The sequence below is a fragment of the Cupressus sempervirens genome, chromosome 4 (genome assembly GCF_028749045.1).
Source record: "Cupressus sempervirens isolate cs-2001-9-10 chromosome 4, ASM2874904v1, whole genome shotgun sequence".
NCBI classification, from domain to species: domain Eukaryota; kingdom Viridiplantae; phylum Streptophyta; class Pinopsida; order Cupressales; family Cupressaceae; genus Cupressus; species Cupressus sempervirens.
In genome coordinates, this window is record NC_143121.1 from 854358206 (window position 1) to 854374184 (window position 15979).

General features: G+C 37.7%; 1 protein-coding gene across 1 annotated transcript; it reads left to right on the top strand.

Annotated features, from left to right (window-relative positions):
* The first annotated feature begins 8454 nt into the window (after positions 1 to 8454).
* On the top strand, positions 8455 to 8949 carry LOC149564075 (uncharacterized). The gene has a single exon (XM_089828295.1). The coding sequence runs from the start codon at positions 8455 to 8457 to the stop codon at positions 8947 to 8949; it is 495 nt and encodes a 164-aa protein (XP_089684421.1).
* Positions 8950 to 15979: the final 7030 nt, after the last annotated feature.

The window sequence follows — 15979 nt, forward strand, 5'->3', positions numbered from 1 at the left end:
ATGATAGTTTTTAAATGTTATAGTTGCTTCCTTGAAAATGAAATTTTAACTCATAATGGTATAGTAGATCATCTCTAATGCATTTTAAATTATCATAGAAATTGTATGGAAAGAACTAGTCTAATTAGTTAAGCTTAAATAAGTCATGTAGGAGCATAAAACTCTCTGGAAAATGTATGTATAAAAAAAAATCAAAATTTCCCAAATCATAGGCATTAAAATAATAAATAAATAGAATCAATGCTAGATATCATTATGTCATCAAATATAATTTATAAGCATTAGTCACACTAAGTAGTGACAAGAAAGTAATATAAATATATTATATTAATCAATTACCCTTTCCATATGGGCGACCAGGGCATTTAAGGGATGTCAAGTTATAGTTTTTTTTTTAAAAAAGAAACCAATAAAATCCAAGTTGGGATGGTCACATCCCCACCCACTCCCTTATGTCGAATGGTGGAGGGTTGTCATGTTGAATTCCTCCTTCCTTCCTCATACCACCAAGTCAATGCAAGAAAACTTGGGCATCAAGAAAGAGGATAGGTGACCATGTAGGAGGGTAGGTGAAGGTTATAAGGTTCAAAAAACAAAGATTTCAACACCCTTCCATTATTCAAAAAAAGAAAATAACCCTTCTTCCTCCTAGGTGCCTAACCCTAGGCATGGGAATTAATAACAACTGAATCCTCCTCCCACTCACGCCTAGGAAGATATAGCATGCACGTGGCAGCAAGGAATTTAAAATATAAAATTTAGATGCATCCAATATATGGATGGAAGGTTTAGTATAGATAGTTTTATTTTGAAGTTTATGAATAATATATAAATAAGGATGAAATTTGGGCTTAAATTAGTTATCTTAAATGTGAATTTAAGATTGTGGTCTAAGTTAATGGTTAAAAGAAATTAAGGAGAAAATTTATGCTTCAAAGACTTTTATTTAGTTGCTTTTGAATTGTAGATATTTGGATTCATTTTAGAAATCAATGAATGTTTATCTTTTAGATTATAGTAAAGTAATAATGATAATAATAATAATAAATTAAAAAATATGTTGTGTTTTGTTATGTAAAATATTGGCATGACATTTTGGTATCAGAGCTTTAGGTTCAACACTAGGAACCTAACCCATTCCATCTAACTTATGAATTGCAACTTGTGTAGGATGCCCATAGTCACCCGTAATGGTCGTCGAAGGGCCAGGGGTCCTAGAGTAAACCTCGTAGGCCAAGAGGGGGTAGGACAAGATGTAGGAGGGCCCCCATCGAGGCAACCTCCAAATCTTGATCAAGTTTTGAATGCTATCAATAACTTTATTGGGGTAGTATAGCAAAGATTACCACCACCAAGATAGCAAGGTGCAGGGGGCCATGGGGCCAACATCAAGGAAAGAAGTAGAAGTCCCCCACCAAGAATTGTAGAGGGTCAGGGGGAAGCACCAGTACATCAGGTTGAGCCACCCCCTATATTAGAGCAAGCACCAGTGAGAGCACCCCATGATATTGGGGATGAGATTAGTGATCTTCTACGACTCAAGCCACCCCTATTCACTGGTACCATAGATGGCACATGAGTGAAGGCATGGCTACAGAGCTTATAGAGATGCTTTGGATTGCATACCCATGGGAACAATCTGAAAGCACAATTGGCCATACACCTTCTACAAGATGATGCCTCCACGTGGTGGTAGTAGGAGGAGACTGTAAGGAGAGTCAACATTGAGACACTCACATGGGAGTCTTTTGTAGACCGTTTTAGGGTTAGATACATGTCAGAACACTTTAGACAGAGGCGGGTTGAAGAGTTCCATCATCTTTAGCAGAGGGGTCTATAGTGGCCTAGTATGAGAGTAGGTTCTTAGAGTTACTCCCTCAAATTTAGTGATGTTAGGAAAATAATGAAGTAAACAAAGCATTCACAAAACCAAACTAACAAAATATATAAAGAGAGACAATGTGAGGTCCTCAAATGAGAATATGAGCCATGGATAGGCTCTCTCAATGAGGAGGATCACTTGATGTATGGATGTGTCTATTTGATAGGTCTTGTATGCTCAATTGCTTCAATGTAGGAGATGGAAAATGGAAAATGGGTAGCCTTGTGAGCTCTCAATTTGGCATTATGAGGGTATGGTTGATGGCTTTGTTTCTCAAACTAGCATGATAACTTTACTAAAATGGGTTGTGATAAAATGGCTTGGGAGGGGATCTAATTTATAGGCAAAGGGCTTGAGGGATGGAGGGGTAAGATGCAAGGATGGCAAGATGGTGAGGGAGGGCTAGAATGCACTCAAAGGGGAGCACATGGATTGTGCTTGTTTAGCACCAATAGGGAAGTGACACTTGTCACAAGGAGGATAAGTGTGAGAGGATAGGGAATGGGTTGGTCAAGGGCTTGATGAGGGTGGTTGTGTTAGATTGTGGTGACTGATCAGGAAAGTACTGTACATACTTCATAAATAGTTATAACCCTAAAGCGGTTTAATACTTGTATAAAAGGGCTTAGGGTTGGGTATTTTTCATTATGTTGTGATGCAAAATTGGTTCTTGTGGTGGTATTGAGCTGTAAGGGATTATGGATTGTAATCAGGTTGTAATCACTGGATTGTAATAAGATCGAACTTGTTGTTTGGTGGACGTAGCCTAGGGATTGGGTGAACCACGTTAAATCTTGGTGCCTTGTGTTCATTACTGTGTGTTCTATTTTTTTTTTTTATTGGTTATATTTGCATGTAGTTTTTATTTCTGTCTATGGTTTATCCTAACAAGTGGTATCAAAGCAAGGTTGTCTTTCAGTTATCCTCTGCAGGAAAGTCTCACGGTTAAGTGGGAGTCTCACGGTTGAGTGGGAGCGATGGCAGATGAGGGTAAGTTGAGGGTTGATAGGTTTAATGGGCAGAACTTCTAGTTATGGAAGATGCAAATGGAAGACTATCTATATCAGAAGGATTTATGGAAGTTGTTGGAAGGAAAAGCCAAGAATCAGGGAACTATGTCAGAGGCTGAATGGGATCTTTTGGATAGAAAGGCACTCGAAAGCATTCGGTTATGCTTGGCACCATTGGTGGAATTTAATATTACAAAAGCAAAGATGATAGAAGATTTGATGAAAACCCTAGCGACACTGTATGAAAAGCCCTCCGCTTCAAACAAGGTATTTCTCATGAAGCGTTTATTTAATATGAAAATGGCAGAAGGTGGATCTGTTGCAGATCATTTAAATGAGTTTAATACTATTACTAGTCAATTATCTTCTGTGGGTATCAATTTTGATGAAGAAATTAGGGCTCTCTTGATTTTGTGTTCTTTGCCTAAAAGTTGGAATGGCTTGGTAATGGTGGTGAGTAATTCTGTTCCTGGATCTAGTACCCTAAAATATGATGATGTGATTGGTGTTATTTTAAGTGAGGAAACTCATAGAAAATCCTCAGGTGGATCTACATCAGGAAGTGCTTTAAATGCACAAAGTAGAGGCAGAACGACTGAAAGAGGAAGTAACTCTGGAAATCATGGGAAATCAAGAGGAAAGTCAAAGGGGAGGAGGTCTCAATCGAGAGGACCAAATGATTGCTGGTACTGTGGGAAACCAGGGCACAAAAAGAAAGATTACTAGAATCGAAAGAAAAATGAAGGAGATAAATCAGATGGAGACAAGGAGGCAAATGTGGTAAGTAACAAATTCGAAGAGGATGCTTTGCTTCTGTCTTTAGAGAGTGTTGATGATTCATGGGTTTTAGATTCTGGTGCTTCATTTCATGCTACACCTCATAGAGGTTATTTCATTGATTATGTCCAAGGGGATTTTGGGCTTGTTTATTTGGGGGATAATGAACCCTGTCAAATTGTTGGAAAGGGAAAAATTAAGATTAAGTTGCAGAATGGGAATCATTGGCTACTACATGAGGTAAGACATGTTCCAAAACTAAGTAGAAATTTAATTTCAGCAGGGCAACTCGGTGATGAGGGTTGTGTAGTTACTTTTAATGATAAAAATTGGAAGGTTTCAAAAGGTTCCCTTGTAGTAGAAAAAGGTGTGAAAGTAGGCACCTTATATCTTTGTACAGGTCATATTATTCCTTCTACTTTGATTGTTTCAGAGAAAAATGAATATTCAGGAACAATTACTGCAGTTGAGCAGGGAGAACAAATAGCTGATGTAGATTCTGATAAAGTGCTATAGCACAATAGACTTGGGCACATGAGTGAGAAAGGTATGAAAGTACTTCATTCAAGGAAAGTTTTACCAAGTCTGAAATGTGTGAATATGGATTTTTGTGAAAGTTGTGTGTATGGAAAACAAAAGAGAGTGAGTTTTGTAAAGACAGGGAAGGAAAACAAAAAGGAGAAATTAGAGCTTGTGCATACATATGTATGGGGACCAACCCAGGTATCTTCCCTTGGTGGCTCTCATTATTATGTTACATTTATTGATGATGCAACTAGAAAAGTATGGGTTTATTTCCTTAGATAGAAATATGAATTATTTCAAACTTTTAAGAAATGGAAATGCTTGGTTGAAAATGAGACTGGTAAGAAATTAAAATATCTCAGATCTAATAATGGTGGTGAGTATTGCAGTCATGAATTTGAAGATTATTGCTCCACTAATGGTATTCGTAGACAAAAAAATATTCCAAGGACTCCATAGGAAAATGGAGTGGCTGAACGCATGAACAGGACTATAATGGAGTGTGCAAGGAGCATGAGGTTGCATGCTGGGTTGCCTTTACACATGTGGGCGGAGGCTATCAATACTACAGTATATTTGATTAATAGAGGTCCCTCTACTCCTTTGGGTTGTGGTATTCCAGAGGAAGCATGAACTGGTAAGAAGGTGAGTTATTCTTTTCTCAAGACCTTCGGTTGTGAAGCTTTTGCTCATATAGACTCTGAAAATAGAACCAAGCTAGAAGCTAAATCAAAGAAATGTGTCTTTGTTGGATATGGCATTAATGAATTTGGTTATAGGCTTTGGGATTTTGAAAATCTTAAAATTGTTAGAAGTCGGGATGTCATATTCAATAAGAAAGTGTTGTACAAAGATCTGTTGCAGCAACATGAGAAGAAAGAAGATGATTATGTAGTGCTGGATGATACTCCAAAAGCTGATGTTCCAACCATTCCTCATGATGTGCAACAACTGCAACAACAAATACCACACACACCAGTGAATGTTAGACGGTCAATAAGGCAAATTAGACCTCCACAAAGGTTTTCTCCCTCTTTGTATTCTATTTTTCTTACTGATGCTGGTGAACCTGAAAGTTATGATGAAGTTGTTCAGGTGGATACTAAGATTCAGTGGGAGTCTGCAATGAAAGATGAAATGGACTCTTTGCTGAAAAATAAGACATGGGATTTGTGCAAGTTGCCTGCAGGTAAAAAGGCTTTACAGAATAAATGGGTTTACAAGTTGAAAGAAGAGGAAGGAGGTAAGAAAAGATTTAAGGCCAGGTTAGTTGTAAAAGGATTTGCACAGAAAAAGGGAATTGATTTTGATGAGATGTTTTCTCCTGTTGTTAAAATGACTTCTATTTGTACTATTTTAAGTCTTGTGGCTACTGAAGATTTGCATTTAGAGTAGATGGATGTTAAAACAACCTTTCTTCATGGTGATTTGGATGAAGAAATATATATGGCTTAGCCACAGGGTTTTGAGGTCAAAGGTAAGGAGAACTTAGTGTGCAAATTGAAGAAAAGTTTATATGGCTTGAAGCAAGCACCTTGGCAATGGTATCTGAAATTTGATAGTTTTATGCATGAGCATGGATATAATAGGTGTCATTCAGATTACTGTGTTTATTTTAAGAGGTTGGATGATGATAGCTACATTATTTTATGTTTGTATGTTGATGATATGCTTGTAGCTGGGTCTAACAGGGATCATATTAAGGGCCTGAAACGCCAATTAGCACATGCATTTGCTATGAAGGATTTGGGGGCTGCAAAACAAATCCTTGGTATGAAGATTTGTAGAGATAGGAAGAACAGAACATTTACGCTATCTCAAGCTGATTATGTTGAGAAGGTGTTGCAACGTTTCTCTATGGAGAATGCTAAAGCTGTCAGCACACCTTTACCCAGTCATTTGAAATTGACTAAGGAAATGTGTCCCAAGAAACAAGAAGAGGAGGATAAGATGTCCAAGGTACCCTATGCTTCAGCTGTAGGAAGCTTGATGTATGCTATGGTATGCACTAGGCCAGATATTGCACATGCAATGGGAGTCGTTAGCAGGTATATGAGTCATCCAGGATTCAAGCATTGGAATGTTGTCAAGTGGATTCTCAGATATTTGAGAGGAACATCCAATAAGTGTTTACACTTTGGGGGCTCTACTACTGATTTATAGGGCTATGTTGACTCAGATTTGGCTGGGGATATTGATACCAGGTGGAGTACTACAGGTTATGTCTTTACTGTTGGTGGGGCAGTCGTGAGCTAGGTTTCTAGGTTACTGAAGATTAATGCTCTCTCCACTACAGAGGCAGAGTATGTTGCTACTACAAAGGCAACTAAGGAGATGATATGGCTTCAGTTCTTCTTGGAAGAATTGGGACATCCTCAGAAGGATAATTATTTATTTACAGATAGTCAAAGTGTCATTCATCTTGCTAAGAATTCAGCTCTGCATTCTAAGACCAAACACATACAGTTGCGGTACCATTTCATTCGGTCAGTTTTGGAGGATGGACAGTTAAAGCTGGAGAAGATACATACCAATTACAATCTAGTAGATATGTTGACAAAGTTTGTAACAAGGGAGAAGCTAAACTCCTCTTCAACTTCAGTTGGTCTTTTAGGCTAAACATGAATAAAAGAACAGCAGAGTCCAGGGTGGTTTGATCCAGTGAGAGCCCCATGTGGTAGTTGTATTGCTACAGGATCAGTCTCCAAGTGGGAGATTGTTGTTTAGTGTGGAGCCTAATCAGTCCCCAAGTGGGAGATTGTTAGATTGTGGTGACTGATCAAGAAAGTACTAACCGACATATGGACGACATGTTATAACTCTAAAGTGGTTTAATACTTGTATAAAAGGGCTTAGGGTTGGGTATTTTTCATTATGTTGTGATGCAAAATTGGTTCTTGCGGCAGTATTGAGCTGTAAGGGATTATGGATTGTAATCAGGTTGTAATCACTGGATTGTAATAAGATCGGACTTGTTGTTTGGTGGACATAGCCCAGGGATTGGGTGAACCATGTTAAATCTGGGTGCCTTGTGTTCATTTTTGTGTGTTCTATTATTTTCTGTTATTGGTTATATTTGCATGTAGTTTTTATTTCTGTTTGTGGTTTATCCTAACAGGTTGAGCATGTAAGAGTCATGAGTGAGGATGTAAGAGCCATTTATGGCTTGGTGGTTGGGATATTTTGAGGGGAGACTTTAGCTTGGTTTAGGAAAGTCTTAATCTCATTTAGGATTGTGCAAATGATTAGGGGATGGGTTAGGCTTGGGTTAGGATTAGATTAGGGATGTTAGAGATGTGCAAGTGGATGGCATTCATGAAGGTGAGTGAGTTAGTGGCTAAGCTTAGTTAGTATGGGTGGATGGGGTGGATTAGGCTAAATGAGGGTTTTAGGATAGTTTAGGGGTTATTAGATTATGAGGGTTTTATTTATTAAAGTGATTTTAATAAATTTGGGATTTGGAATTAGATAGGAGAATAGGATTTAATTGATAAATGATGGGTTATTTGATTTATCAATTAGGACTATAGATGATTAATTAAATTAACCAGCTAGGGGATGGCAAAGGATTAAATAAATAGGAATTTAATTAATGATGCCTTTTAGAGATTGCTAAATAGGATTACCAAAGTGATGTAATCAAATTTAGGTGTCTACAATGTGGAGTACATGAGAGACGAGAAGCTTCACATCCATCAGTTCATTAAGGTCCTTAACTTATCACTCCAGGAACCAGTGCGGTTGGCTTTTCCTACTACTTTTAGAGAGGCAATTGAGATGGCTTTGGTTGCCAAGGACATTTTTTCTAGATAGGAATCTCGGGATAGATCCCATAAATAAAATCCCTCTCAGCAGCTCGCTCAATAGAAAGCCTCTTGGAAGGGTAATCAAATTCATACAGTGGGGCGCTCAAAGGGGCCATAGACATAGTAGAGGGGGTAGCAGGACACTAGGCAAGAGAACATCACAGGGTTACTAGGGCTCAAAGCCCAAATAGTGGCAGTCACAGGGCCCTAGATAGGATCAGAGGCCACAGAGCCAATATACATAGCCAGATAGGACTCAATAGTCCTCTTGGGGAGGCTTTAGTGGATCTAGTAGAACTAGGTGTCAATAGCAGTCTAGGCCACAAGGAGTACAGATTCAGACTCGTGGCCCATGTTATGATTGTGGTGGTATGGGTCATATTGTGAGAGAGTATCTACAGGGTCCATGGTAGGCGATCAGTGAGGAGCTACTTCAGAGCCTATAGTAGGTGACATGGATAGGTCCCATAGGGTCTTTGCAGCAGTTGATAATCGCCAGGTTGACCATCAGGCTACAGTGATTGAGGACATAGGTATGATTAGAGGTTTTGAGGTTAGTATACTATTTGACTCCAGAGCTATTGACTCTTTTATCTCCCCACCTATAGTGGAGCATTGCAAGCTAGTGGCAGCTAGACAAGATGTTAACTGGGAGGTTGAGATAGCCTTAGAGGCTAGGGTGTCAGTTGATTCTTTGATCTATAAGTGCCCAATTCAGATTGGAGATGTGATCATCACTTCAAATTTACATATTAACCCATTGGGATCCTATGATGTAGTCCTTGGTATGGATTGGCTTAGCGCCCACGGCACCAAGGTGGATTATAGATGGAAAAAGATTGAGTATGTAGATGATCATGATACATCTAGGGTGATTTCAGGAGTTCAGAGACCAGTATCCCTCTATATGATTTTTGCCATGCAGCTTAAGCGGTGCATGCAAAGGTGATGTCAATTGTTTTCCATCACTATCAGTGATAGAGAGGAAGATGTAGGAGAGGAACCTTCACTCAATGACTATCCAATATTACAAGAGTATGTAGATGTGTTTCCATCAGAGCTTCTTGGTATACCACCACCAAGGGCAATTGATTTCCATATTAATCTTGTACCAGGAGCTAAACCTATATCTAGAGCACCCTATAGGATGACCATCCATGAGCTCAATGAGCTTAAGATTTAGCTAGAGGAATTTTTTGAGAAGGGTCATATTTGACCTAGTGTATCACCTTGGGGAGCACCGATGATTTTTGTAAAGAAGAAGGATGGATCACTCAGGTTGTGCATTGATTACCAGTAGCTGAATAAGGTGACTATTAAGAATTGATACCCATTTCCTAGGATTGATGATTTATTTGATCAGTTACAGGGTGCCTGAATATTCTCCAAAATGGACTTGAAGTTAGGGTACCATCAATTGCACATCATGGAAAGTGATATCCACAAGACTGCATTTCACACGAGATATGGTCACTATGAGTTCATAGTAGTACCTTTTGCTCTCATGAATGCCCCTACTATATTTATGAGTCTCATGAATGGGGTATTTCACACCTTCCTAGACAAGTTTTTAGTAGTGTTCCTTATGATATATTGGTCTATTCTCGTGATGAGAAGCAACACAAAGAGCACCTATGATAGGTATTCTAGTGGTTGAGGGAGAATCAGCTCTATGGTAGCTTGTCAAAGTGTGCCTTTTTCAAATGAGAAGTGCATTATTTGGGTCACGTAATATCAGGGGATGGGATCTCAGTAGACCCATCCAAAATTAGAGCCATCATGGATTGGCCAACACCTACCAATGTCACAGAAGTTAGAAGTTTCATGGGATTAGTAGGATATTATAGGCAATTTGTGGTAGGTTTCTCTAAGGTAGCTCACCCTATTACCTCTCTTCAAAGAAAGGGGAAAAAGTTTGAGTGGACAGAAAAGTGTGAAGAAGCCTTTCATAAGCTCAAGAGAGCACTCACTAGTGCACCCATTTTAGCAGTACCTGACCCCTTAAAGGATTTTGTTGTATGCACAGATGATTCCTTGGATGGAATTGGAGCAGTCCTTATGCAAGAGGGTCAAGCCATAGCTTATGAGTCGAGGAAACTCAAGGAGCATGAGCTTAATTACCCTACTCATGATCTTGAGCTTACAACAGTGGTCCATGCTTTAGCACGATAGTGCCATTTCCTTCTAGGGTGACTATTTGAACTTCATTCAGATCATCAAAGCCTGCAGTATATTTTTACTCAGCCAAATCTTAATGCTAGGCAAAGGAGATGGATGGATTTCTTATGCGAGTATGATTTTGATGTACATTACATTAAGGGTAAGGAGAACGTGGTGGCAGATGCTTTGAGTAGAAGACACCATGAGCTCACTTCAATGGTTATTGGTATAGATTTAAGGGAGCAAATTATGCATCACCTACCAAAGGATGAGTTTTATGTAAACTTTTTCCAGATAGTCCAATCTCAGAGACCTCTTGAGGGTAAATTTTTGGATTATTCATTAGATTTTGAGGGTCTAATACAACATAAGGGGCGCATCTATGTACCCTCCATAGGAGACTTACAGGAGTTCATCATCTTGGAAGCTCATAGAGTACCCTATGCAGCACATCCAGGTGTTAAGAAGCTTCATGTAGATTTGAGGTAGTTATATCACTGGCCAGAGATGAGAATGCAGATTGCAAACATCATTGCAAGGTGCCTAGAGTTTTAGAGAGTTAAGGCAGAACACAGTCATCCAGGTGGACTTTTACAACCACATGAGATACCCAAGTGGAAGTGGGACACTATCTCCATGGATTTCATTGTGGGTCTTCCAATTTCTTCTCATCGTCATAATGCCATCATGGTGATAGTTGACACTTTGACCAAAGTTGCTCACTTTTCACCAGTTCGTACCACTTTCACAGCACCTGCAGTGGCACAGGTATTCTTGTGAGATATTGTTAGACTCCATGGCATTCCTCATAAGATAATATCTGATAAAGACTCCTTATTTACATCTTCCTTTTGGAAGGAGTTGCAAACAACACTAGGTACCAAGCTCAACTTTAGCACTACCTATCATCCTCAAATGGATGGGCAAATAGAAAGGGTTAACCAGATCCTAGAAGATATGTTACGAATGTACGTGATGGATCACTAGTCCAAGTGGGAAGAGTACCTCCATCTTATAGAATTTTCCTATAACAACAGGCATCAAACTTCTATAGGCATGCCACCTTATCAAGCCTTGTATGGTAGGCCTTGCAGGACACCCTTGAGTTGGAATAGGATAGAAGACAGGGTATCTATAGGGCCATAGTTAGTCAAGGACATGGAGCAGCAGATAGTTTTGATCAATCAACGTCTCAGAGAAGCCCAAGATAGACAAAAGAAATATGCAGATGCAAAGAGAATGGATAGAGAGTACATGGTTGGAGATAAAGTCTTTCTAAGGGTGTGACCACATAAGAGTCCAATCCATTTTGGAAAGGACTCTAAGTTAGCACCTCATTTTGTGGGGCCCTTTGAGATCTTGGAGCAGATAGGACCAGTTGCTTATCATTTAGCCCTACCACCTAGCCTATCATGCATTCATGATGTATTTCATGTATCTATATTGAGGAATTATGTATATGATGAGTCTCACATCATAGATTGGGATGCTTTGCAAGTGGAGTCAGACGGACATATGACATTGGAGCCCATTCACATTTTGGCTTGACAGACCCTCACACTTCGAGGCAGAGAGCTGGACCAAGTTAGGGTCTAGTGGGATTGTTGTGATGAGGTCCCAACTACGTGGGAGGATACAACTCAGATGAAAGCACAGTACCCATATCTTTTTGATGAACTCTAGGAGGAAGTTCATGCCTAGGGGGAAGGATGTGAGGCCTCACCTCGACCTTTTATAGCCTAGATATTTTATTTACATTTTGATATTTGAGACCTTGATATTTTGACAGATTTAGATGGATAGTGGATTTTCCTTATCTATGGATTTGATACTATAGTAGTGTCTTACATTGTTATACACATAAACAACCTATTATTGTATAGGAAATGTTCAAATATATTTGGGTGCAGTTTTATGACATGATATTATCAGATTTTGATGCAATGCAAGATGTTAATTTGTTTCTAAAGATTTTCAGTAAATGGATGAATATTAATTTGATTATGATGCTTATGGCATGCAAATTTTGATATCTTAACATTTCAAGTGGAACAATCGAAGGATTAGGAAAGGATATTTAATTTGAATTATGTTAATATGGATATTATTATTATTATGTGCACTAATGTTGTATATGCTTATTAACTCCTTGGACTACTAATGCTCAAGTTTGATGTGCAGGAAGAGGAACCATGGAATTTAACGGGGAAACAAGGTATAGACACATGTTAAATGACTCTGCCAAGGTGAATCTTTGTAAGATTCACAAACCTTGTTCTGATGTGCTTATTTCATAAACATGAGATGTATGTGTGTTGTATGTGTTTCATGCATAGATTTTGAATGTGTCATGTGTAATGTTTTAGTACATTTTGTGTGTGTCACTTGACACTTGTACTCGTTATGTGAAATGATATGTTCTTCGATGATGGATCATGTCACTACCTTATTCTGTGTTAAATGCCTCAATTTAGAGTTTGATTTATTGCCTTAGTTAGTAAAAGGACAATGTTATCACCTTGTGAAAAACTTGAAAATTGAATTACCTAGCATTAGGAGGGCCATAAAGCATCTCTAGGGGGGAATTGTGACAAAATTAACCCTACCCATGTTAGTCCTATAGGATAGGGGGCTATTAATGACCTCTATGATGTCTAGTAGACCTAGGAGACCCCATGAGAATGACATTCTTTATTGAATTTGAAAATGAGAAGGATATATAGAGGCATGACTAAATGGGAAACTCACTTGGCCACTCTCTATCTTTAGATACAAATAGGGTTTTAAGGGAGAGGAAGGAGCTCTTCAATAACCATTCATTTCCTTTTCTTGGATGGAGGTTGGTACCCATGATCCATGAAGTTCTTCATTTTTTATGTAGAATAGATATGGTGTTCTTCATTTCATGATGAGATTTTGGTGTATTGTAGTTGTGTTTGTGGGTAAAGATCTTGTTTTTGTGTTGCATGTGAGAGTTGGTGTGAATCTTTCTTGATCTTTCTTGTTTCATCTTATGTGTGTGTTGTGAAATGGGTGTGAAGCATCACTCACCCTTGGGAGGGAAGAGATGCTTGGGTGAAGGGGTTCGTTGGGCTCACACATGTAGTTGAGAAACACTCCCATGTGTGGAGATGATTGTATATGTTCAATGGAATTAGTTTATCTTGCCACTTGTATGTTGGAAGTATGAGGAGATAGTGTGGAAGGGAAGATATTGTTTGCCCCAAAAGGGTATGTTGATATTGAGAAGATGTGTATATTATGAATCAAAGCCTTGTAAATCCTCCTCATGGTGAGAGCCCACCTTCACCCTAGACTAGATTCATTTGTTGAATCTTTGTGCAAAGCCTTGGGATGCGATGTGTTGTATTTGCATGGTGTTAAATCTTGGCATTTTGTTGTGATTATGCATGGCATGTGAGTGTATAGAATGCAACTATTTATGCCTTGTTTCCCCAAGCTTAGTGGGTGGCCTCTTTGAGGCTCAGGTTGGGAGGTGAGCCTCCATGGTTCCATTTTGTCTCTCTTCTTTTTTTTGCAGGTATTCACTTGAAGATTTGGGAAGCTTGATGTTCATGAAATTCATTCTTTGCATAGAAGAAGATCTTTATTGTTGTGTTGAAATGGAGTAATGAACTCCACCTTATTATGAGAATTCATCATGATGTAGCGTGTTGCTATTGGTCTCATGTAATTGTCAACAAGTGTGATTGTGTGATCTCTTGTTGTAAGCTTCTCTATCTTGTTATGCCTTAAAAGAAAGGACTGAACATAAACATTTGAAACCTCTATTTTCTCAAATTCTAGGGAAATTATTCAATTTTTTGGTGATCAGTATTGAATTTAAAATTGTTGTAAGGTATGTAATTGATAACAATGGATTTGGAAGATATCTTAAAATATGAAGTTGGATGTCACTAGAATTTATTGACTAGTGAAGTTAAGGAAATTTAGTTGTAAGGATTCCATTGAGTTTCATATTAGTGTTTTCTTGCAATTAGAATTGGATAGAAAAATGATAGTTGTTAAATGTTATAGTTGCTTCCTTGAAAATGAAATTTCAACTCATAATGGTATAGTAGATCATCTCTAATGCATTTTAAATGATCATATAAATTGTATGGAAAGAACTAGTCTAATTAGTTAAGCTTAAAGAAGTCCTGTAGGAGCATAAAACTCTTTGGAAAATGTATGTATAACAAAAAATCAAAGTTTCCCAAATTATAGGCATTAAAATAATAAATAAATAGAATCAATGCTAGATATCATTATGTCATCAAATATAATTTATAAGCATTAGTCACACTAAGTAGAGACAAGAAAGTACTATAAATATATTATATTAATCAAATACCCTTTCCATATAGGCGACCAGGGCATTTAAGGGATGTCAAGTTATAGTTTTTTTTTAAAAAAAAGAAACCAATAAAATCCAAGTTGGGATTGTCACATCCCCACCCATTCCCCTATGCCGAATGGTGGAGGGTTGTCATGTCGAATTCTTCCTTCCTTCCTCATACCACCAAGTCAACACAAGAAAACATGGGCAGCAAGAAAGAGGATAGGCAACCATGTAGGAGGATAGGTGAAGGTTATAAGGTTCAAAAAACAAAGATTTCAACACCCTTCCATTATTAAAAAAAAACATACCCCTTCTTCCTCCTAGGCGCCTAACCCTAGGCATGGGAATTAATAACACCTGAATCCTCCTCCCACTCATGCCTAGGAAGATATAGAATGCACGTGGCAACAAGGAATTTAAAGTATAAAATTTAGATGCATCCAATATATTGATGGAAGGTTTAGTATAGATAGTTTTATTTTGAAGTTTATGAATAATATATAAATAAGGATGAAATTTGGGCTTAAATTAGTTATCTTAAATGTGAATTTAAGATTGTGGTCTAAGTTAATGGTTAAAAGAAATTAAGGAGAAAATTTATGCTTCAGAGACTTTGATTTATTTGCTTTTCAATTGTAGATATTTTGAGTCATTTTAGAAATAAATGAATATTTATCTTTTCGATTATAGTAAACTAATAATGATAATAATAATAATAATAATAATTAATTAAAAAATTTGTTGTGTTTTTCCATGTAAAATGTTGGCATGACATTGATGCGAATCTATTTTTAGTGAATCATCATGTGTTGATTGTATTTCAAAACCTCTGTATGGTGTGAGATCACAAACATTAAATATGGGTGAAATACCAATATCTATAGGTAACTAAATCTTGTGTGCATTGTATCCATACTTTTCCAAAATTTGACAGGGACCAACCTGCTTAGGTACTATCTTTGTATGCTTTGTTTGGGGTAATCAATTTTTCTTCAGATATGCCCATACTAAATCACCAACCTTTAATTGTACTTCTCTTCTTTTTTTATTAGAAACCTCTTTGTATTTATGATTTGAATTCTATAGTTGCAACTTGACTTGATCATGGACCCCTTTAATTGCTTCAGCAAATTCTTCACCATATGAACTACTCAGAAAAGTATTTGGAAGTTCTCTCAGCTCAATAATTCCTCTTGTGTGTGTACCATACACAATATGAAATGGAGATTTTTGTGTACTTTTATTCATTGTATCATTGTATGAGAATTCAACTTGAGAAAGTATAGAATTGTAGGAGTTGATGAAATCTAACTCCGCAGTTGCCAAGATCACCTGCAGTGCAAATAGCTTGCTGAAGAGAAACCTAAGGAGCAAGAGCTTGAAGGAAACAAAGCAAGAGAAAATATTTCACAATAGTAAAAATGAAATTGCTATGTGAATGGATGAATTTACAATGAGAGAGAGACCAAATATAAAG